The sequence below is a fragment of the Haliotis rufescens genome, unplaced genomic scaffold (assembly GCF_023055435.1).
Source record: "Haliotis rufescens isolate VD_foot unplaced genomic scaffold, xgHalRufe1.0.p SCAF_20, whole genome shotgun sequence".
NCBI classification, from domain to species: Eukaryota; Metazoa; Mollusca; class Gastropoda; order Lepetellida; family Haliotidae; genus Haliotis; species Haliotis rufescens.
Window position 1 is genome coordinate 20,387,120 of NW_025963891.1, and position 17,736 is coordinate 20,404,855.

The following is a 17,736-nucleotide window of genomic DNA, read 5'->3' on the forward strand; positions in this document are numbered from 1 at the left end:
ACCAGTTCTTCACAAAAATGTGAGCGGATCCTGCCCTATCCGTGGCACTCGTCACAACACATGCAGAGGAACGTACCTATGGTACAAATCAAAATCTTCGTGAAGATTCCGGGGTAGAACAGGTCTTCAGCAACCCATGCTTGCCGTAAAAGGTGACTAGGCTTGTCGTAAAAGGCGACTAACGGGATCGGGTGGTCAGGCTCGCTGACTTGGTTGATGCATGTCATCGATTCCAATTGCGTGGATCGATGCTCATGATATTAATCAATGGATTGTCTGGTCCAGACTCGATTATTTGCAGACCGCCCCGATATAGCTGGAATATTGCTGGGTGCGGCGTTAAACCACAAACCAACAACAACCAAACCAATCATTTTTGTCACTGATACCTCAAAGTTGGAAATGCGCTCCACATGTCTGCCAAAAGACTTTTACAGTTTTAGTGAGGCCTTGAATGGTGTAACCTTTATCAGACAACCTCTCAGCAAGAGTTGTATGACGTCCTTTGAAATCTTCATGGAAAGAGCATGCTTGATTGTACCTCAAAAGTCGTGCAATGTAAACATCAAAGGCTGGACCTAAACTGAAGTTTATTGGCTATTTGATGGTTATTAAACGATATTAGATCAGGTCGTTTTCAATATTGTTACATGACCACCGTAGTATAAGTGTTGGCAATGTTCTCCCTTGTGGATGACACTGCAACCATGACGACGGTGAGGTGAGATGGAGTTTAACATCGCGTTCAAGATTATTGCACCTATATAGCGATGTGCATGCATGTGTATGCGTGGCTGCCTGTACCAGTCCGGACTGATGCCGATTTTTAGTGCTAGCACACTGAGATACCATGCCGCACTTGACTCCAGCTCGAGCCAACCACTGCTTGTTTTAGCCCCTTAATGCCGAGCGTCAGACAGGTTACAACAAGTACCATCTTTTAACGTCTTTTGGTATGACGCGGTCGGGGACCGAGCCCCTGACCTTCCGCCCTCCGGGCGGACGCTCTACCACTAGACCACGGAAGCGGCCCCATAACAATGGAGTAACGTAGATATTAGGTGGAATGGCCTTGGCTGCTATATCTCGGTCAGTGAGACCCGATACCATGCCATACATAGATTCCTGGCTATAGTTAGGCTCGTCGCAGATGACAAGACAAATAGCCTGTAGATAACAGCGGAATGCTTCGAGCCTCATGGTTTATGCTCCCTGCAGTGTTTTATTGTACGACAAACAACTCCCACTCGTCGTTTATTTCTTAATTATGACATAATCTCTATCATGAGACGAATGTTGTATATTTGAAGCTTTTGTCCTTTCGCCGTGAGGATTCCTAGTTTGAATCCCCGGCGACCTAGGCTTGTCGTAAAAGGCGACTGAGTGAATGAATCTCATTGAAATCAGATCTTAGTGCTCGCTACCGTGTTTAGCTGTAGAGACAACTACTTAATGGATCTGGTAGTCAGGCTCGGTAACTTGGTTGATTGAATGGCATCCTATCCCGACAGCGTGGAAATTTGTTCATATGATATAAATCACTGGTTTGTTTGATCCGGACTCGAGTACGTACAGTGCGCCGTCATATAGCTGGAACATTGCTGAGTGCGATGTTGTAAACACCCAAAGAAACAAAAACCTCTCCTCATATATTTACCATATTTTGGCTGGTGTTGCACACCGCTATAGTGAGCAATATTAAAGCTACATCAGAAAATAATTGTCTGAACCAGTGGTGGACAGCATGAGCAACGATCCTCGCCATTAAGGTACAATGGTAATACTCTCAGGAGATCTGTTACGACGTAAAGTGTAATTAACCGCGTTTTTACAATTTACGTCGTAACAAGATCTCCCTGAAGATCCGGGATGGAAGAGATCCACACGACACTTGTCGTAAGAGGCGACTAACTGGATCGAGTGGTCTGGCCTTCCGACTTAGTTGATGCATGTCATCGTATCCAAATGTGCCTAGATCGATATTCATGACGTTACTCCAGACTCGATTGTTTTGAGGCCGCCGTCTAAAAGCTGGAAAATTGGTGATTGCGGTGTTAAACAACAAACAAACAAAATAAACTTCAAACAGAATTCAAATCCTGACCCAAATCCATGTCCTGGAAATGTCGTGAGCACTGACAGATCAGGTGCCTAACAAAAATCGTGACATAGATAACACTGGGGGTCTATACTCAGCTGTCACATCTACTGCTAATCAAACATAAAGTATGTTTTTTGTCGATTTTGGACAGTAAGCGTTCCAAATACAACGGAAGAATCCATTTCCTTTGAACAGGGAACTGCGTGTGGAGTGTAACGCAATGCACGTGGATTTCATGTAGCACGTCTTTATAGATTCGTCACCTTACACCCATGCTGATGTTATGGAATGCACGAATTGTACAGATCCGTGGGTCACAAATTATCAGATCATGCTTTTATTTATGTTCGTTAAGCAGTGTGGCCAGGAACCAATTTTACCAGAGAAGTTTTATACTCATTTACTGGTTGGAATAAATTCTCAGCGGAATTGGTCGTTTACTCAAGCAATAAGAGAAATCCATAAGAAGAGAACAGTTTACGACTCTTCTCGTTTCACTAAAATGAGGGCAAATATTTTCGGTCACTAAAATATATCCTCACGCGCAAAAGAAACGCAAGTCGAGTATGCAGTATACATGTTATTTATTTTCAGCAGTAAAGACAAGAAATACTAATAGGGCCAATTTGGGTCAATACCCAAAATGTCAGTCAATACCTGGTGTGACCACCATTACCATTGATCACTGCCACACATCTCCTGTACATTGAGTGGATCAGACGATTTGTGAAGGCCCTAGGGATCATCCTGCACACATCCAGAACAGCTGTGCGTAGTTCATCGGCAGTTGTAGGGACTGGGCTCACATTGTGCAAACGCCTTTGAACCTCATCCCACAAGTGTTCGATGGGGTTCAGATCAGGGCTGAGGGCTGGCTACGGTAGAACACGGATGGTGTGTTGTTGCAGAAAGGCCATGGTAGCTCTGGCAACGTGGGGACGAGCGTTGTCCTGCTGGAAAATGTGTTGTTGATGTGGTACAAAAAATGGAACAACATGGGGTCTTATCACTTGGTCGATATATCGCTGAGCAGTGACGCCGTGTCCCCGACCTTGACCAACATTCAGAAAGCACATGGGTCCAAGTCTCGCATTAAGTTCAATCCCTGCCCATATCATGACGCTAGGTCCACCCCATGGATCCTTTTCCACAATGTTTCTGTCAGCGAAACGATCACCTCGACGCCGCCAAACTCTAACTCTTCCGTCTGCATGGGAGACACAAAAGCGACTTTCATCAGAAAAGATGACACGCCTCCACTCACGATGACGCCAATTGCGATGACCCTTTGCCCACTGAAGTCGTGCTTGTCGATGCCGTGGTTGGAGAACAGGACGACGTGCTGGTCGGCGACATCTGAGGTTGTTGGAACGGAGACGTCGGATCACAGTGTCCCGGCTAATGTGTCGATTATGTGTTCCTATGGTCTGTCAAGAACTTTCACTTGCAGTTAGGAACGGATGTCGCTGGTGTTGACGGGTAATCTGCCGATCCTGTCGAGGTGTGGTGACCCTAGGACGACCGCTCCGAGAAAGGTCATCTGTGGTCTGTGTAGCATTGTATCGATGCAGGAGACGGTAAATTGTGGTTATGTTAACGTTGAAAAGACGGGCAACATCTTGGACAGACTCTCCTGCTTCCAAACGTCCGATAGCCTGGTTTCTCTGAATTTGAGTTAGGCGTGGCATTGTTGACCAAGGAGTGGTAGGTCCAAGAATGGGCCACAGTTTATACCAACTACAGTTCGTGACAGTTCGTGCATTTTCGATTTCGCGAGAAATGGGTGCATGATACCCACATATTCATTGAAATGGCGCGTTTTGGCGATTCGTCTTTTATGTTGCGTGTTTACTCGGGGCTTCCAAAATACAACCCAAAATATTGATAACACCATGAGGCTTCACTATACATGCTAAAAATCGTATCAATTTATGGTTCCGTGTTGTTACCTATTTGCTTAAAACCACTTGCGTTTCTTTAGCGTGTGAGTATAGATATTGGCCTGAACATTTTTCTGGGATGATTACCATTATAAAAATCATCGTAAGATAATAAACATTTTTACGAAATGATCATGAATCGCACCTATGGTTAAAATGTTCCCATTGCAATGTCATCTTGTGCACGGGTGCTAAATGAGGTGAAGCTGTATTTTTCTAAGTTTTTCTTCCGGATTGCATTGCTCAATGTTGCATTTTACAAGCGCTTCAATACATTACATACACCTAAGCTTCAGCAGGTGAGTCTGGTGGATCATTGACATAACATCGTAGCAGCTTGTTCTGTCTAAGTGGTCAGTGGTTGTTCTTGGTTTTCTGTGCAAGTGGGGGTTCGCCTTCGCATGTTTTCCTTTTCCCGAAAAGAGTGTACATATTACCCAGAGAGATCTAGAATCGAATTCGTGAATATATTAAATCATATTTTTCACGAATAATGTACAATGTTTCGAGCAATCTGTTTTAAAACTAATGTCAAATTTAAGATCCTAAAGCTCTGGGTTCTTTCGGGTAAGATCTTTTGGGTATCACTCCTAGATCCGGCGACCATCGAAGCTCTCTTGTGCAGTAGGGTGAAATAATAATTTAGAGTTACCTCCCTTGCTTTGTTTGAGTTTTGCTCTCGCTGTCACGATCACACGTGAGACTGTTTCAGGGAGATAAGGAATTTGACCTCGATCAAATCGATGCTCCGACACACCATGGCGCGGGTGTTGGTTGCAGGCACAGGCATCACAGGAGCGGCAACCGCGGCTGCGTTGCGTCAGGAACTACCTGAGGACGCGACGATCACATTGTGGGACAAGTCTCATGGGGCAGGTTAGCAGCAGCACGGTTCCTCCCTAATGAACAAGGCATGATAATTATGATCATTATCCAGAACGTAGGATAATGATGTGATGTAATTGGTAGACGTGATCGAATCTCGTTACTGGCAGGTGCTTGTGTAAGCAAGGATTCTATCCTACCTAAATATTATCCCAGGAGAAGTTTTACTCTAGAGTAGGCCTATAGTAGATCTATAGGATAGGATAAAAGACACTGGTATGGGTTCAAATTCCCTAGGGAGAATCATCCTGACACGAGAGAATTTCATCACCGGGATAAAAAAAAAATAGGGTAGGAGAATATTCACTCTTATATTGCACCCACACTCCGTGAATAAACTCGTTGACAGTACACCTGGGCATTGAGTCCTGCAATCATTTAACACGAGGGACATGCATGTTTGAAACTGATTTTACCATACCTAATCAGGTGATCAGATATAGTTTTAAACCAACAGTTGCAGCACTGTCATGGATTTCGGATCACCTGGTATTCTGTTGTTTGAAGCGTGTCCTTTTTATTATATTTCATAACTATAATTTAACAACTGGTTTTTTTTCTGTATAATATATTGATTTCAGAGACTAGATATTAGTCTAATGTATTCCCAATAACATGTTGCTAGTTACTGTGAGATTTAAATGACACAATCTTTTCCCTACTTTATGTATACATGTGTCCTTGTGGCAGCCAATATGGTGCCATGACAGTCCTGATGAATATGCAATTCATGCTCTCTGTCATCTTCCCGAGGCAAGGGAGTTAACTGACTATGAAAGTCCAGTTTCCACCCTTGCCGAACAAGGCTGGTGTTATTTAGTTTGATTTTGGCTGGACTAACGAGTCTATGCATAGTCCAATCAAAATCGCGAACTGAAATCGAAATCCAGTTCGTAAACTGTCATGCAGAGTTCGGTCGATTGCAGGATTTGCAAAGCATGTGCAACGTCAACTCGTTGTCAACAGATATTTTCCAAATCTTTTCAAGTTTTTAATCAAGGTGCTCACATGATTTGATGCACTTCATGATGTAAGACCCGTTTTATCATAATATAGATCTCAATTGTCGATCAGATCGTCTTATCTTGGCGCCGCCATTTTGTTTGAAACAAATGCAAGTGACACGAGAGGTGGAATCTGATTGGTCAATAGGAGATGCATAGAAGGGACATAACTCGTAACAGCCACTGGTGGCGCTACAATCGAGCCCAGGAATTCCAGCCTAGTTCAGCAAGGGTGGAACCAAGGGTCAGTTAACTCTCTTGCCTTGGGAAGATGGCTCTCTGTATAGCCAGTTAGTCATGTATTACCGTATTCGACGTAATAACCGCCCCGCTCTAATAAGCGCCCATGGCGATATTTGCTAATATATTGGCTAGTGAACAATCCCAATTAGCACCCCTTCCGATTGATCAGTGTACACAAGACATACTTATTCGTGTATAATATGTGTGTTATATGCATCCTTAATCATGGGAAATTAAATTCTGGAAAAAATATATCTGTCTTATATAAACATTTCAGGCTGTCAGCATCAACCATGAAACTTACGATCTTTCAACTCTGTTGTTTTTCACCAAAATAACATTCTAATAAGAGCCCCCTATTTCTAATTTTGAGAGCGCCATGGGCGCTTATTATGTCAAATACGGTAATGTGGAATTAAGGAAAATGCTTTGTGGATGTCTGTTGTGTAAAGACTTCTTTTGATTATGCTCCTTTTCTATTTGTATGACCTTTCTATCAGAAAAGAAAAAAGCTCAGGTGAGCTGCAGAGCTTTGTGGCTCTAATTTTGGAATCTGTTTTTAAATTGATTTCTGTTCTGTAGGATCTCCTCATACTTTTGTCTATCTAATAACAATTTTGCTGAGGCCAAAACCAAGTGAAAAGGTTTAGGACAACAGAAACACACAGAAATCAGTTTGGGGGCCCGAGCCAATATGGCTGTTTGATTACCTATGTACAGGGATACACATGTAGCAGGGCATGGAGTCATCCCACAGATGACATCCTTACCTTGTCAGCTTGCTGACGGGGTTAACCTCTTTGGTCATGTGGACAAGGCGTCCAACCTCGGATCAAAAGGTCCGTGGTTGGAATCCGAACTCGGGACTCGGAAATTTTATGGCCGCTACATTGGTGCCCAACAAGGGGCTGAGCACGTTGATATTAAATTTGAGCAAAGTAAGCCTCACTACCCAACTATGCGGCCCGGGACGTGCCTTCTGTTGACAGGGGAGTATGTAGCAGGGTGTGGAGTCATCCCACAGATGACATCCTTACCTTGTCAGCTTGCTGACGGGCTTAACATCTTTGGTCATGTGGACAAGGCGTCCAACCTCGGATCAGAAGGTCTGTGGTTCGAATCCCATTACCGGACTCGGAAATTTTATGGCCGCTACACACACTATAATGTAAATCCAACCACCTGAACTAGCCCACATGCTAAATGTTATAAGTAAACATGTTCATTCAATTTTTTTTCAACTTTTGGATGAGCAGACTTGTGGCCATGTCAAACTCTGAATATGAACATGCCTCCAAAAGGCTGGCTGAATTTGTGGAGAATTACCTTAGTTCTAACACCTTAAACCCTTGTTTTTCTGATTTACCATCTGGGCGAAGATATCTCACTCCAAAAGTTAAATCTAAATGATCCCAGACCTCTTTTATTCCAGTTTTTTCTTGTATTATGTTTTGTGATGCTCTGATGTAAGAAAATTGGGGCAATAAAGAATTATCTCACCTCACCTCATAGTTCATCTACGGAGCCAAATATACTCTTATCATGTTTCATCTGTTCAAATTTCATCATGCTCTTTGGACAAGAGTTAAGCATTTTTGAGTGGGTGAAAATCTTTTGTGGGGTCATTCAGCGATGTCATTGTTTATTATTGACAATCATTTTTACAGGAGGTCGCATGTCAACATCGCGAAAACCAGGAGATGACACTTGCACTGTCGACTTGGGAGCTCAGTATTTCACCTTGACACCACAATACAAGACCAAGAGACAAAGGTTGATTCACAGGGACTACTTTTGTTTTGTTGATTTACAGATACATTTTTCTCTAATAAAAAAAATTATGAACTAAATTTTTGTTTTGTTTGTGATTGCAGCTCATTTCAGCTGAATCTGCAAACAGAAAAAAAATAAAAAGACACCTTCATATATAATCAAGAGAATCTGAAGAATCAGTGAAGCAGAAATAATAAAATGAGCTGTAATTATTTAAAACATAGGGCAAATGCACCAGAATAAATTAAATAAATGAAAACTGTCAATTTTCCTCATTGTCCAATTGCAGCCTGGTAATCTCAGTCTTCATTGCTGAAGAGTGTACAAATGACAACAGATAACCATCACCCTCTCTGTTGCAGTCTGTTTGATGAGCTGGAGTCTGCTGGAGTATTTAAACCCTTCAAGGGCGTGTTAGAGGGAGACAACTCCGTCGACTGCCGGCATTATGTGACGCCAGCAGGAAGTGGATCTCTCGTCAAACACTACCTCGCTAAATCAGGTAATTTATGTCCTTGTACAACCCAAGCTGACCATGAGGCACTGGAAGGTCAACAGTGACATTGCCATCTCCTCCTACCCCAGCTCATCAAATGAATATGCATTACAGCCATTAAGCTACAGTACTATGAAATCAATGCCAATGAAAAAAGAGAGTGTCACTTACATTAAAAACTTGATGCATATTTATCTGGACATGTTGTCAGGTTCACAGCACAGAAAAAAGGACATAAGTCATTATAAAGCAGCCAGAATGAATATTACTTTCAATATTAAGATTCTTCCACTCAATACAGGGTTAATAGTCACAGCAATACCTTTGACATGATATTTAATTAGACACAACCTGTAAAGATCAGGGGTAGAATATGTCTTCAGCAACCCATGCTTGTCGTAAAAGGCGACTATGCTTGTTGGGATCCGGTGGTCAGACTTGCTGACTTGGTTGATGCGTGTCATTGTATCCCAATTCCGTGGATTGATGCTCATGATGTCAATCACTGGATTGTCTGGTCCAGACTTGATTATTTACAGATGGCCGTCATATAGCTGGAATATTGCTGAGTGCGGCGTTAAACAACAAACAAACAAATGCAGGTAAGCAGGGAAACAAGCGGGTATCCCAATGGCGTGGATCGATGCTCAGGATGTCAGTCACTGGATTGTCTGTTCCAGATTTGATTATTTACAGACTGCCGTCATATAGCTTGAATATTGCTGAGTGCGGTGTTAAACAACAAACAAACAAACAAAAGACATGGTAAACACCTTTCAATTACATGACAGCGTCCATTTGATTCAAACACTGTAAACCCTTTTTTTTTAGCTGTATAAACCGCTATATACATTTTGGCCAACAAAATTATGTGTGTTTCTAATTTCAACCCTTCAAAATATGGTATAGGTAGGTCGTTTGGGTTTTTTGAGAGGGGTTTTTAAACCTTACTTCTTTCATAAACGGTAATTTGGTGTATGGGAGTGAAAGCAAGCTTTCAAATGAAGACAATGACTGGAGGATCTATAGCATGTATAGTTATTTTATTGTTGAGAAAAACAGAAAGAAGGGCCAGAGTTCAGATTAGGGTCAGTCACTTAGCCAGAAACACACATGTATTTAGGGGTCGTACCCAGTGGATAAGACTGATGTATTTGTGTACAAGGTGCTGAGGCCAAGTATGAGCACCACATATCTCAGGTGGACTTCAAGTCAGGAGATGGTCAAGCGGTCCAGGTGACAACTCAGGCAGGCACCAGTCAGGAGTTTGATGCTGTCATACTGACCATGCCAGTACCCCAGATTCTCCAGCTTAAAGGCGCCATACAGCAAAGTATAGGTAAGTGACTACTTACAGGAAATGTTTGTTGAGAGCTTGACATCTGTTTTCTTCTACTGTTATCTGTGAGCTGTAGATCCAATGTAGGGAACTCGGGTGGCCAAGTGACGTGCATGTACGTGTGTGTGTTTGTGTGGTCGCTTGTACTAGTCCGGACTGATGCCAATTTATAGTGCTAGCCCACTGAGATACCATGCCACAGTTTAACATGAATACCCCACTCAGACACAGTATACTGACTCCGAGCCAACAAGTGCTTGTTTTAGCCCCTTAATGCCGAGCGCCAGACAGGGTAACAACAAGTACCATCTTTTAACGTCTTTTGATATGACATCTTTTAACGTCTTTTGATATGACGCGGCCGGGGATCGAACCCTGGACCTTCCCCTCTCCGGGCAAACGCTCTACCACTAGACCACGGAGGCGGTCGGCAGATACAGGGGTACAAGTTGACTATTCATAAGGGGAGACTAGGATTAGGGGTACCTATGGTCCAAGAGATTCCATAGGTCATACGTTCTCAGCTGTGACCCACCGAAGGAAGTGTTACCCAGAAAAGGTCCCACGTCTTCTAAATTTGTCAATGGGGGCAGGTGGTTTTACTATTGGGGCGGTCGGGTACCCTAGTGGTTAAAGCGTTCGCTCGTCACCCCGAAGACCCGGGTTCGAATCCTGACATGGGTACAATGTGTGAAGCCCATTTTTGGTGTCCCCCGCCGTGATATTGCTGGAATATTGCTAAAAGCAGCATAAAACCAAACTCACTCACTCACTGGTTTTACTATGTGACTACATTACAGATCATCACACCCTGAGGATGTAAATGGTGCTAGAACTGTTTCCAAGTTATTGATCTGAGGCTATGGCATTGCTGAATGACACATAAAACTTCATTCTGCCACTCGCTGTTAAAGTTTGAACAGCTGGATGCTGTATATATTTCAACTGGTCACTCCCATGTGAGGTTATGTCTGGAGAAGTTCTTCATCTACAGCTATCATGGCTATAGCATTGCTGATGGACACATAAAACTTAATTCTGTCACTCGCTGTTGAAAGCTGAACAGCTGCATGTTATATATATTTCAGCTGGCCTGTCCAGTGTGAGGGCGTGTCTGGAGAAGGTGTCGTACTCCTCCCGGTTCTGTCTGGGTCTCTTCTACCCACCAGGAACACAGCTGCCCTTCCAGTGGGATGCCAAGTACTTCTTTGATGGTCCCTGTATACGATTTGTGGCCATAGATAACAGGAAACGAGGACTGCGTGGTAAACTATTCATAGAATAACCTAAAACTGTGCATCATCTGTACTTACCTGGTTGGAATACACTACGTTCATCCAATCACCCATGACTACATGCTTAGCGTTAACCATGACTACACACTTAGTGTAGTCACTATTTTTACCCAGTGCATCCTGTCACGGCCTGCTCCCAGTCAGAAGGAAACCAGTGTGTATTGAGACAATTTGAAAATAACATGAACAAGAATCTGTCATCTGTCCAGAATGAATTAATTTTCAAAGTCTTGGGGGAAAAGATATTCTGTGTTGCAGAGTTTGGAGTCAGTTTATCAATATATTGCCCACCGTCTATTTTCTGCATCTCCTTGAGGCATGGGTGTTAATTGACTATAAAAGTACAGTTTCCACATTTGCCGACCTTGGCTGGAATTATGGAGGTATATTTTGGCTGGACAAACAAGTCTGTGCATAGTCCAATCAAAATCAAAATCGACATCCATTTATGAATGCCTTACTGATTTCGGTTCATTTGTTCAGATTGTCTTGCCTTAGCCCCGCCATTTCTTTTTAAACAAATGCAAGTGATGTGAGAGGTGGAATCTGATTGGTCAATAGGAGGGACATAGAAGAGACATAACTCATAATGGCCAGTGGTGGCGCTATGATCAAGCCCAGAAATTTCAGCCTAGTTCGGCAATGGTGGAAGCTTGACTTTAACAGTTATCTCCCTTGACTTGGGAAGACAATTTTCTGAGAAAATGTGGAAAAGTGTGGTATCATGAACAATGGATGACTATCTTTTGTTATTTGCAACAATGTATTTGAATGACATCACGTTGCTATGAGCTTCTTTGCAAACAGTAGAACAATTGGGACAAACCAGCCAATCAGCATAAAGCCAAAATTATAATTATAGTAATACATGTAATTACTGACATTATTCCTCCTCTATTGATCCTCCAATGGACAGTCTCAATCTTTATCACCCACATGATATATCTCTGTATGATTTTAATGAGATTGTTCCTATGGGTAATATAGCACTGTGCATGATTCCCCTTTTGGAATGACAACATAGTGATTTAGCTTGGAGGTTTATTTTGACACTGGTGTGATCTGCCTCAGATGTGCCCCCGTCGGTGCTAGTCCACACCAGCGTTCCCTTCAGCCTCCAGCACTTGGAGACAGACAAGGAGGCCATGAAGCCCCTGATCATGCAGCACCTGCGTGACATCCTACCTGATCTACCCGAGCCGGAGGTCGTTAAAAGTCACAAATGGAGGTATTCACAGGTAAGTGACCCCTGAAGATCCAGAGTAGAATAGGTCTTCAGCAACCCATGCTTCCCGTAAAAGGCGACTATGCTTGTCGTAAGAGGCAACCAACGGGATCGGGTGGTCAGGCTCGCTGACATGGTTGATGCATGTCTTCGTATCTCAATTGCGTGGATCGATGCTCATGATGTCAATCACTGGATTGTCTGGTCCAGACTCGATTTATTTACAGACCGCCGTCATATAGCTGGAATATGGCTGAGCCCGGCGTTAAACAACAAACAAACAAAAACAGGTAAGTGGGGACACAACATCATGTCGCTGTGTTTCCCCACAGTTACATCATCATGACCATCATGTATTCAGTGGTTTGTCTGGTCTAGCTGGACTCACTCACTCACTGGTTCCCCACTGGTCCCCTCTGGTTTGGTGAAGTCAATTCCAGATCCTTGTGTGTGTCGAAAAAGTTAACTACAAAGTGGAAAAGCTATGTGGAAGTAATCATAACATATTGGCTGAGAAGGGATCCCAGGTCAAAATATAGGCCCAAGGCCTCTCACACTTGAGCTGACAATGGGAATAGGTAGCACGGATTGGTCACTAGTTTGTGTGATCCTGATGTGTTTACATACACATCACCATGATATTGCTAAAACCATTTCTGGCAGTTGCATTCAACATCATTCACCCACTCGTTCATATGCCTCATGCCCATCTTCACGATGCACTAATTTACATCACTTACGGGTGTTCCCCAATTACAGGTGTTCCCCAGTTACAAGTGACCCTGTGTTACAGGTGTTCCCCAGTTACAGGTGCCCCTATGTTACAGGTGTTACCCAGTTACAGGTGACCCTATGTTACAGGTGTTCCCCAGTTACAGGTGCCCTTATGTTACAGGTGTTACCCAGTTACAGGTGCCCCTATGTTACAGGTGTTACCCAGTTACAGGTGACCCTATGTTACAGGTGTTCCCCAGTTACAGGTGTGACCCTATGTTACATGTGTTCCCCAGTTACATGTGACCAATGTTACAGGTGTTCCCTGGTTACAGTTGTGACCCTATGTTACACGTGTTCCCCAGTTACATGTGACCAATGTTACAGGTGTTCCCTGGTTACAGTTGTGACCCTATGTTACAGGTGTTCCCTAGATACAGGTGTGACCCTATGTTACAGGTGTTCCCCAGTTACAGGTGTGACCCTGTTACAGGTGTTCCCCAGATACAGGTGTGACCCTGTTACAGGTGTTCCCTAGATACAGGTGTGACCCTATGTTACTGGTGACCTTATGTTACAGGTGATACTATGTTACAGGTTTGGCCCTATGTTACAGGTATTCCAGCAGTATGAAGGTTCCCCAGGCTGTGTGGTGCTGGAGACCAAGCCCCTAGTCATCCTCGCTGGGGATGCATTTGCTCAGAAAGGAAACTTCTCCGGGGCCCTAGACTCTGCTGAGGCGACTGTGCAGGCTGTTACAAAGAGCATCAACAGTAGCTTATAACACAGGCTGAAGCTGGAGATGTGTGGATTGTCCTAGTGAAGTGTGTACAGTATTAGACCGGAATATATGCAGATAAATGTGACCAGGGTTGTGTGCAGCATATGGGATGAATACCATGGCAGCAGCATACTGCCTGCTGTTTGAACACAACTCCACTCCCTGTTACCAAGATCTATCTGAAAGCTGACAGAAGCCATGGTTCTCAGACAGGTCATGGCAACAGGAACACCTCCCCATTGAGGTCTGCGTGACATTCTTCTACAATGAGAATGTTGTAAAGGGATGATGTCTTGTTAAAGTGATGACTGATTTACATTATACTTTATATACAAGTTATGTTATTCTGAATATATATTTAGTATACTGTATTCCGTGTGATGGTTTCAAAAAAAAACATCTCCTACCATGTCTACTCAGGTAATGAATATGATATTAAACTCTTTGATTGTGATGTTAACTTTCTTGTTAACTTCTTTGTATCTGACATTGAGTGAGTGAGTGTATGGTTTTACACCGCTTTTAGCAATATTCCAGCAATATACCGGCAGGGGGACACCAGAAATGGGCTTCACACATTGCACCCATGTCGGGAATCAAACCCGGGTCTTCAGCGTGACGAGCGAACACTTTAACCACTAGGCTACCCGATCGCCCCTCATATCTGAAAGGGGGGCACGGGTGGCCCAGTCATCTAAGGCGCCGCAATTCGCTGTGCAGGGTTGCGTCCCTTGGGCACGCCAGAAACCTATGTTTGTGGGTTCGAATCCCTGTTCGCCCCGATTATGTTTCTAGGTTTGTCAGCACCATACCCGTGCTTGTGGGTTTCACCGAAGTGGTAAACGTCTAAGACCTGCATCACTTCGGGCTTTCCTCCCACATTAAGCTGACACGCCGTGATATAACTGGAATACTGTTAAAAGCGGCGTTAAACCAAACTCACTCACTCACTCACTCACTCACTCATATCTGAAAGATCTAAGGAGATGAGTCAGACTATTGATGGTGTTAAAATGTAGTATAAGCAAATTGATTTAAAAGATCTTTTATAATCCTTTGAGAAACAGCAACACAATGGAGTTCAGATAGGTTCATGCCAGTAATATGAAATTAAATAAATGACACTAGTTTCTGTCTTATCACATGAACCAGGCTACATTATTCTTTGCTTATTTAGTGGCTAAAGATTTCACTACAAATTACATTCCACTTGCAACTGGGATTACAACCACCTAGAAATTAACATTTAGATACTCTCACTATTGACCAGTGACTTCTGGTTGGTTGGTCAAGGCTGCAGTGGTATAGCTCTTCTGTTGCTGACTATGACTGCTGGCTGGTTGTCAAGGCTGAAGTGGTATAGCTCTTATGTTGCCGACTATGACTGCTGGTTGGTTGGTCAAGGCTGCAGTGGTATAGCTCTTATGTTGCCGACTATGACTGCTTGTTGGTTGGTCAAGACTGTAGTGGTATAGCTCTAATGTCGCTGACTATGACTGCTGGTCTGTTGGTTGGTCAAGGCTGCAGTGGTATAGCTCTTATGTTGCCAACTATGACTGCTGGGTGGTTGGTCCAGGCTGCAGTGGTATAGCTCTTATGTTGCTGACTATGACTGCTGGTTGGTTGGTCAAGGCTCCAGTAGTATAGCTCTTATGTTGCTGACTATGACTGCTGGTTGGTTGGTCAAGGCTGCAGTGGTATAGCTCTTAAGTTGCCGACTATGACTGCTGGTTGGTTGGCCCAGGCTGCAGTGGTATAGCTCTTCTGTTGCTGACTATGACTGCTGGTTGGTCCAGGCTGCAGTGGTATAGCTGTAATGTCGCTGACTATGACTGCTGGTTGGTTGGTTGGTCCAGGCTGCAGTGGTATAGCTCTTATTTCGCTGACTATGACTGCTGGTTGGTTGGTCAAGGCTGCAGTGGTATAGCTCTTATGTTGCCAACTATGACTGCTGGTTGGCTGGTCAAGGCTGCAGTGGTATAGATCTTATGTTGCTGACTATGACTGCTGGTTGGTTGGTCGGTCCAGGCTGCAGTAGTATAGATCTTATATTGCTGACCTAGACACGGTTGTCATCATGATACAGCAGAGTTGGTTGTGTCATTGAGCCTTTGATGACGACAACGTTGTCCTATTACTGACAATGATACAGAACACCATGGCCTACCAACTGCTAATTGTATTGATTTATACTATTCTACATGACAGGTGATAATGGCAACACCATTCCCTTTGAAAACAAAGAACACAAACTGTTTAACAGTTTCATTTCAATTATTAAGAATTTATCAATAAGATCTGATGATATACAGCAACAAGAGTTCAAATACAATCTTAAGAATTTGCTATGGATTGCCACAATAAAATAACTTGTACAAACTCATTTTTGAAGAAATTGTTATGATGTTTGAATTTTGTTTGAAGGGCAAATATACTTAAGACAAACATACTATGTGATCATGCAGAAGTTTCCAATCATAAATTGAGCACAGTTAAATCTGTACATATTAATTCAAAATGCCTACCAAAATGATTGAGGATTTTCTTTGTATATTAGCTTCCGCTTTGAGGCAGTCCTCAAATCATCAGTTGTGGTAACTGTGGTTTGAAACCTCCGATTGACCAGTCAAAATCAAGTAATTTCCAAATTCATTGTAGCATTTAATGTTTAAAAAACGCACCTTTTCTCGCATTTACAATTGAATATATGAACATCAAACATCCGTTTCTTTCTAAGTCATAGAGATTCTATAACTTAAAAGATCCTGAACTATACATCTAGATTTCATATATATATATCTGTTTAATATGTATATATAATATAAAGTATCAAATATAAATATGTACATCTCATTCAGTACTGATACGTAATGGTTTGTCTCTAATCACTGAGGCCTAGAAGAATTGATAGTATAACTGCACATGTTTGTGATGAAGTTCTTTTCGCTGCCTACGCTACACCCCAGGTTACACAGGGCAATGCATTACTGGGATTGATGTGAACTGCTGTGATACCACATAGGTTGTTTCTGCACAAATAGGTGAGTGAGTGAGTTGGGTTTAACGCCGCTTTTAACAGTATTCCAGTTATATCACGGCGTGTCAGCTTAATGTGGGAGGAAAGCCCGAAGTGATGCAGGTCTCAGACGTTTACCACTTCGGTGAAACCCACAAGCACGGGTATGGTGCTGACAAACCTAGAAACATAATCGGGGTGAACCGGGATTCGAACCCACAGTCATAGGTTTCTGGCGTGCCGAAGGGACGCAACTCTGCACAGCGAATCTTGGCGCCTTGCCCCCACAAATAAATGAAAGGACTCAAGTGTACTTCAAGGTGTGAAAGAATATCAGCAAAACGGAGGGAAACTCTGTAGTCCGTATCACAGGCCGAACAAACACTTCACATTTTTAGGAAAAGAATAAGCAAAATCTGCACAATAATGGACTGCTTTGTACTTACCAACTGTGAAATGCTGATTATTTGTAGACTTCGTCATCAAAGATTACTATCTGTCATATGTTAGCCACTTTGTGGTTAATTGGGTTACTGGCAAATACACTGCCTCCGTACTATCACAAGGGAACACTAAATGACCACAAGTGACAATTTCACGATTGAACAAAATGACTTGTGAAGTATATGATAGTATGAATAAAAGCATGAGCAAAATACACTGCTAAAACACACAGTACACAGACAGGAATGTACACCAACATAGTCCGACATGACAGTGAGTCTGACATGACGTGTTGTTAATGGATGAATCTGCTCTCAAACATTTCAGGAAGTTCAAACCATGCTATGGTTAATACAAATCACTTGCACAAAATGCACCTCTTGAATGGCTAGTGAAATCCTGGCTCAGAATCAACTGCAATAACATCAGCGTGACATAATCATAATGGTTTAATTCTAGGGAAAACATCTAAATCAGTAA

General features: G+C 42.9%; 1 protein-coding gene across 2 annotated transcripts; it reads left to right on the forward strand.

Annotated features, from left to right (window-relative positions):
* Nucleotides 1-4,681: 4,681 nt before the first annotated feature.
* LOC124137523 (renalase-like) lies at nucleotides 4,682-14,250 on the forward strand. Of its 2 annotated transcripts, XM_046503858.2 has the most exons (7): nucleotides 4,683-4,917; nucleotides 7,841-7,946; nucleotides 8,309-8,448; nucleotides 9,608-9,781; nucleotides 10,870-11,046; nucleotides 12,148-12,314; nucleotides 13,632-14,250. In XM_046503858.2, the coding sequence occupies exons 1-7, from the start codon at nucleotides 4,785-4,787 to the stop codon at nucleotides 13,797-13,799; spliced, it is 1,065 nt and encodes a 354-aa protein (XP_046359814.2). In that variant the 5' UTR covers nucleotides 4,683-4,784; the 3' UTR covers nucleotides 13,800-14,250. The 2 variants fall into 2 exon arrangements, with proteins under 2 accessions (XP_046359830.2, XP_046359814.2); XM_046503874.2 differs by lacking the exon at nucleotides 10,870-11,046 and having other exon boundaries at nucleotides 4,682-4,917.
* Nucleotides 14,251-17,736: the final 3,486 nt, after the last annotated feature.

Bases quoted from the DNA above. Each gene is read 5' to 3' on its own strand.
- LOC124137523 (XM_046503858.2), top strand. From the start codon at position 4,785: ATGCTCCGACACACCATGGCGCGGGTGTTGGTTGCAGGCACAGGCATC. The intron at 8,449-9,607 runs GTAATTTATGTC...TTTGTGTACAAG, and splicing joins ACACTACCTCGCTAAATCAG to GTGCTGAGGCCAAGTATGAG. The intron at 11,047-12,147 runs GTAAACTATTCA...GATCTGCCTCAG, and splicing joins CAGGAAACGAGGACTGCGTG to ATGTGCCCCCGTCGGTGCTA.